General features: G+C 52.6%; 1 protein-coding gene and 1 pseudogene across 1 annotated transcript; both read left to right on the top strand.

The window, feature by feature from the left end:
- Positions 1 to 1020: 1020 nt before the first annotated feature.
- On the top strand, positions 1021 to 2176 carry LOC139672262 (uncharacterized; annotated as a pseudogene).
- Positions 2177 to 2547: 371 nt separating this feature from the next.
- Positions 2548 to 5376, top strand: LOC139672261 (dentin matrix acidic phosphoprotein 1-like). Its single transcript, XM_071556004.1, has 5 exons — positions 2548 to 2601; positions 2976 to 3080; positions 3179 to 3220; positions 3714 to 3968; positions 4129 to 5376. The coding sequence occupies exons 1-5, from the start codon at positions 2548 to 2550 to the stop codon at positions 5374 to 5376; spliced, it is 1704 nt and encodes a 567-aa protein (XP_071412105.1).
- The last annotated feature ends 889 nt before the right edge of the window (positions 5377 to 6265 follow it).

Raw genomic sequence — 6265 nt, 5'->3', positions numbered from 1 at the left:
GGGATGGTCTCTGGAAGGGATATAGGGGGCAGACCTTGGTCTTTTGAGCCAGGGCTAATGGAGATCACAGGGACCTGGGGTCAGATTGGTGTGCTGGCAACAAGCACTGGTGGGTGTACTGGTGCTGTGGGTATTTCAAGAGGGGAGGGAGGTGACCTTGGGGTGGTGGCTGATGGGGCAGGCAGTGGGTGACCTGTGTTATAAAAGAGCCGAGTATGCACAGCTTGGTGTTTATCTCCTTGCACTACAGTATCTGGATGTGAGGCAGCACCAGGTCTTTGGGGGCTGAGCTAAATGCAGGTTTGACGTTACAAAAAAAAGACAACAAAACATGGTAATTGTTGGAGGTGCTTAAAAAAGGTTGGCAACATGAACTCATATCTGGCTAGGGGACAGGGGTATAATTTTGACTCAGGTCAAAAGGAAAATACATCCCACAGTATCTGTAGCAGGGGAAGGTAGGGAAGAAGGGGGAAAACATCTGCCAAAGGTGTGCATGTGTGTGAGCGTGAGCAGCTTTATGGTGACTGAGGGGCCATGGGAAAAGCAGTGAGGCCTCCCTGCATGGAGGGAAGAAGAAAGATGCTCATCACAGGTGGCACCTTGTAGTCCTTACAGGACAGACACACATGATCTGCTGGCTGATAATGATGGGGTCAGAGGGCAGGAGATTTCAGAGGATGAAATTAAGCAGGCACCCACAACAGCACACTGACATGTCTGGTTTCAGAAGATGCCATGTCCAGCTGTGGTGGTGTTACAGAACAAAGCATGTTTTCTGGATGCTGTTCTCTACAGATGGTACATCCCAAGGAAATTCAGATAACCTGCAGTTTACAGAGCCCTGATTCAATCCTTACCTTGCTCAACTTCCCTTCAGTCACTTTTGTTGTGGTGCCAGCACCTCCTGTAAATCCCTGTAAATCTGCAGCCCTGTCCATGTTCCCTTGTGCCCTTACCTCTGGGAATTTGAGACCCAGCACCAAGGGGCCATTGCAGGTGACTGTGGAGAGAGCCCAGATGGCAGAGCAGAGCAGCATTGCCTGCTCCAAAACAACTTGCTTGCACATGTGGCATGTTTCTATTAGCAGAGGTGGGTATTGCAGGCACAGAGGATTTGGCAATGGCCAAACACAAGCAAACAAACACAAGCAAACACAAGCAAGGATATTGCCTTCCTTCTGCCTTCTGCCTTCTGCTGTCTTGTCCCATACTGCCTGAGCAGAGAGCTGTGGTCGCACTGTCACCTGTGGAGGTTTGCAAGCTCCCTCTTGTAGTACCTGCGGGTGAGGAGGGTTCATCTGCATTGCTGTCTCATTATGCTGTTTGGAGTAGGTGGTCCATGCTACCACCAAGAAACCCTGGGGTACATGTGGTGTGTGTATATGTGTTCATATACATAATTGCATATATGTGCCCATACACAGGTGCACATGTTGTTGCCTGTGTTTTCTGGAGCAAGGTTTCATCCCCTTCCTATCCAGCAGCTGTAAGGAGAGCTGGGGTGCTACACTCCCTCCATGCAGGGGGTGCGATGCTCCCTATGCACCTCCATTTAGTATTTCCCTTCTCCCTTGCACGAGCGCCTATGTGGGCATGAAAATAGACAAGTCCTCTCCTTCTAGCGTGGTTTTGTGCTCCTGCCCCAAGGTACAGAATAAGGCTGAGACCTGTCAGGGCAATGGTCCCATGTGGGTTTCTGCACCCTGGTCTATGGTACAGGGCAAATGCTGCTCCCAAGTGCATGGGTTAGGAGGATGCCATTCGTGGGACAGGGTCCAGAGCTTGGCGTGGGTGATGCCGTAGTTGTTTGTGTGTGTCATGGCGGGAAGTGTGTGAATGGAATAAATTTAGCAGTCAAAACACAGGGCTAGTGCAGTCAGTCATTAACTGCCAGCCCGTCTCGTCACCCTGCAACCACAGGGAGCTTTTTTAGGGCTGACGTCCTGGCGGAGGCCAGAGGAAGCGTGGGAGGCCAGTTCCCGGTGACACCTCCACGCGTGGCAGCGCTGCCTGCCAGTGCCATTGGCTGCCCCCTGCCCGGGGCTGGCACTGGCCAGCAGTTAAATGCCTGCATGACCATGCTGGGGCACACAGCCTGGAGCATCCCAACACAGACAGCCAGCTCAGCCCATCCCCAGCACCAGAGGAGACACAGGCTTGCACCACACCTTAAGGTAAAAATTTTGGTTTCTTTGGGTTGATTTGGCATTGTCTGGAGTGAACATGGCAATGTTTGGGAACAAGAGTTGTAGGTTTCCTCAAAAGTTTTGGTAGAAAGCAAGATACTTGTAAGCTGGGGTGTAGGTGTTGGTTTGTAAGGGAATAAATCAGGAGTGTGCCTGGTTTTGGGTGCCAGGTGACGTACAGTACAGTTAGTATGCCCTGTGGTGATGCACTACTGGGCTGCTTAAGGCAATTGGAAAATGAGAGCAGAACTGGAGGAAAGCCCTCACTGCTTTACCTTCCTGCCAGGCAGCAGTACTGCTGGGATGCCAACCTGGCAGCCTCTGGGGACACAGTTCTTCATGGGGTTATCTTACCAGGATGCTTCCCTTTGGGGAGATGGAAGATGTTACAGGGCTGTGGCAATCACTCCAGGTGGGAAGTGCAGCTCTGTAGCCCACAGTCTCACGGTGTTGCCCATTTGTGGTGCTGGTTCCTGTCACAGCCACTGAGCTCGGCAGGGTGGTGGGTGACATCACTGTGGGAACAAGGCATTCAGGAGAGCTTTCCTGCTTTTTCATGATGCTTAGACAAAAATATGCCAGAACATGGACAAGTATTTCAAATCCCAAACTACAGGGAGATTTCTGCAGAGCAGATGCCAGGAGGTGGCACAAGGACAAATCCTTGGCTTGTTTGATGACATGCCAGGCAGAGCACCATGTGCTGGGATGACAAGGCTGTATCAGCTGGAAGGACTTTGTGGGACCAAGTTGCATCCAGAGGCACATGCAAATGCTTTGCTCTAGTGTGCAAATACTTTGTTTCTTGTTGCAGGCACAGGCACCACAACTGACATGAGGGTGGCTGCATTCCTGGTGCTGCTCCTCTGGGCCGTGGCCTATGCTCACCCTGTAAGTACACTGGTCTGGTATTCCTACACCTAACCCCAAAGATTTCACCCAGCCATGGGGCACTGATCACTAATTAGATGTCTCCTGAATGTGTTTAGGTGCCTGAACATGAGCCTGCCCACCCCAGCACTCAGCAGGAGGTAAGCCATGTGTGCCCTAGTCTCATAGGTAGCAGCCACTCATGGAGAAAGTCTGGGATGGGAAGCCAGCCCTGGGCAGACATCCTTGGACCAGGGACCTGAGAGGGGAGCTGCTGCTTCTGCAGATCTTTGAGCTTTGCCCCTCTACTCAGGCTTTTCAAGCTGGGTTGGACTCACATAATTTTGACTTGCCTCCCTGAGCATGTTCTCAGTTTACCTGATGCCTTCTGCTGCATTTGCCCTGAAAAAAGAGTTTCTATGCTCTGAACTATCACAGTTTATGCTTTTCTGAGTTGCTTTTTTGGTGGTGGCTCCATGTTTTTAGTATCAGCAGAAATGTCTGAAGGGCTGAGGTGCAAGCAATGAAAAAATGAAAAAGGCTTGAGCATTTGCATGGCTTAGGAACAATGTGCTGCAGCAGCAGCAGCAGTAGTAAAAATGTGCTGTGATTGGTGTTTAATAAACCAAAGCACCATGTCATGTTTTCCTCCAGGACACTGCCAATGAAGATTATGTCAACAAAGTGGGCAGCCTCCTTGATGGTGGAGATGGCAGACATCCTCCTGCTGGTTTGGAGAGGGGGGACAATGCCCTTGCCAGAGACCTGATGGGTGGGAATGCTGTGGATGAGGAGCTAGGCGAGCACAGTGGCCGAGACAAGGGAAACCGAGTTGGGCAGGCTCAGCACATGAATCAGGTGGACCACGAGGATCCAAGTGCCCACAATGGGAACGACCTTGGTTTCCTGGTGAGTGAGTGGAGAGGCATGTTTAGCTCTGCCAAGAGAGCTCCCTTGCCCTCAAATCTGGCATTGGTCAAGGCTGCGCTTGGCCTGTGTGGTGAGCAGTGCTGATAGTACCTGTGACCTGCAAACCTTAGCATTCATCTCTTGTGTGTCACCTTCACAGGAGGAGGATGCACGTGATACTGATGATGGTGACAATGGAGAACACTATGGCACTGCAGTCAACGGGCTTCCCTCCCACGGTGGCGGGTTCCTGGATGAGGAGGATGAGAGTGGGGATGACACCTTTGATGAGAACGGGGAAGAGGAGAGGGGCGAAGGTCCTACTTACGGGGCTGGTGCCGATGGGGCAGGTGAACAGGACCAGGATGTTGGTCATGGGGATGCCGGGGCTGGCAGAAGGCATGGTGACAGCAGCAGCAGTAGCAGCAGCGAGAGCATCGGGGCGGACCACCGGCGATACAGGAGCTATCGGGGCAGCTGGTATGAGCGGACCTACAGGCAGGGAGGGGCCAGCAGCAGCAGCCAGGAGGAGGAGAGCTATGACTTCGAGGATGAAGCCATGCAGGGTGATGACCCCTCTGCCTTCGACAGCTGGGGCAGCAGCTACAAGGTGCGCCATGCTGGTCGCCATGTCCAGGGGGCTGGCTCCCACCTCTGGGAGGAGGGTGATAGTAGGTCCCCAGAGGTGGAGGATGCTGACTCTGGAGAAGACAGCCCATCTGTGGAGGACAATAGTCAGTCAGAAGAGCCTGTTGACAGTGAATCAGAGGAAAAAAGCTCCAGCCTCTCCAGGGAGGATGGGGATGGGGAGGACAGCCCCTCTAGGGAGGATGAGGACAGCAAGTCCAGGGAAGGCACTGATGAGCAGTCAGATGAAGAGCCACGGGAGTTCCCAGATGTGGTGAACACACTGAACGAGCACAGCAGCAGCCGGACCTGGGAAGGGCAGGAGGACTGGGAGTCTGCTGAGGACAGGGGTGTGCCATCCATGCCTGACAGTGAGTCCAGGGAAGAAGAGGGTGACCAGAGCAAGTCCAGGGAAGATGATGATGACCAGACCCAGTCCACAGAAGACACAGTGGAGGAGTCACAGGAGGATGAGAATGACTCTGACTCTGTGCCAAGCACATCAGCCGAGAGCCAGAGCACATCCCCAGAGGATGACAGCAGCCCAGAGGACAACACAGGCGAGGACAGCAGGTCCCCAGAGAGCGACAACAGTGAATCCCAGGAGGATGATGATGCAGAGAGCCACTCCCAGGAGGATGCCACTCGTGAGTCCAGCAGCCATGGGGATGATAGCTCGATGCAGAGCCTGGAGAGCGGGAGCCGCAAGCGGCGGCTGGGTGCCCTCCGTAACAGACCTGCTGCTGACTTCGATGACAATGACTGCCAGGATGGATACTGATGTGTGCCCCACAGCCTCATTGGTGGGGAAAGGGGGGTGCTGGGGGGAGGAGGGGTTTAATTTATTTGCTATATAGCCTGGTTGACTTCTTCTTCTGAAGAACATGCTGTGGTTAAAATGGAGTTGGGTTAGCCAGGGCTAGACCTTGGCACACTGCACAGGGTGTGAAGTGGAAGGTGATGCTAGACACAAGGAAAACACTGAATTACAGCAAGAAAAGACATTTTCTGTATCGAAGTGGAGAGCAGCTGCGACCTGTGAATGCCAGCAGGGTGATGCTGCCCACTTGTCTCAAGGGCACAGTGGTGGCTTGGCACTCCTGGGCGTGCTGGGCAGAAAGGTCCCTGTGTTCACCCCTCCTATTTACCTACCACTTCTCTAAAAATGTCTGCCCAAACTCCAGTTAGAGCTTTCCACTGGCTCTATGTCCTGCACATAAAAAGGAAAAGCTACAGCTGGTGTGCACACATGGTGCATGGGTGCAGTTGTGTGTGAAGTACCACTTCAGAATGGGATGTATGTAATATTTTGTAAGAAATGTACAGAAAACATTATATTGTATCCTTTTTTTGCACTTGTATTTCAAAGCTAATGTATCCTGTTGATTTCTTTTATTAAAACCACCAAACTACACAGTAGTGTGGTTGAGGTGTAGCTGTTTTTCCCCCCAGGGGGAGTTGTGTGCTGCGATTTGGGGATGGACTAGAGGGAGCGGGGAGCAAATGGGAGGCTATTTGAATGGGGAGCTACAGCATGCAGCAGTGAGGGGGAAAGCAAGGCTGAGGGCATTCCCACCCCTGTATTTCCAGGCACCCCAAAGGCCATCCCTGCCCCTAGGCGACCCTGCAATGGGGTGGAAAGTCTGGCCAATGACCCAAAGGAGCTGGGC

This window comes from Pithys albifrons, chromosome 5 (assembly GCF_047495875.1).
Source record: "Pithys albifrons albifrons isolate INPA30051 chromosome 5, PitAlb_v1, whole genome shotgun sequence".
NCBI lineage: Eukaryota > Metazoa > Chordata > Aves > Passeriformes > Thamnophilidae > Pithys > Pithys albifrons.
The sequence above is the reverse complement of the archived record's forward strand: the minus strand, read 5'-3'. Positions and strand labels throughout refer to the sequence as shown.

Coding starts and splice junctions, on each gene's coding strand:
- LOC139672261 (XM_071556004.1), top strand. CDS start 2,548: ATGCTTCCCTTTGGGGAGATGGAAGATGTTACAGGGCTGTGGCAATCA. Junction 3,081..3,178: donor CCGTGGCCTATGCTCACCCT/GTAAGTACACTG, acceptor GAATGTGTTTAG/GTGCCTGAACATGAGCCTGC. Junction 3,969..4,128: donor GGAACGACCTTGGTTTCCTG/GTGAGTGAGTGG, acceptor TCACCTTCACAG/GAGGAGGATGCACGTGATAC.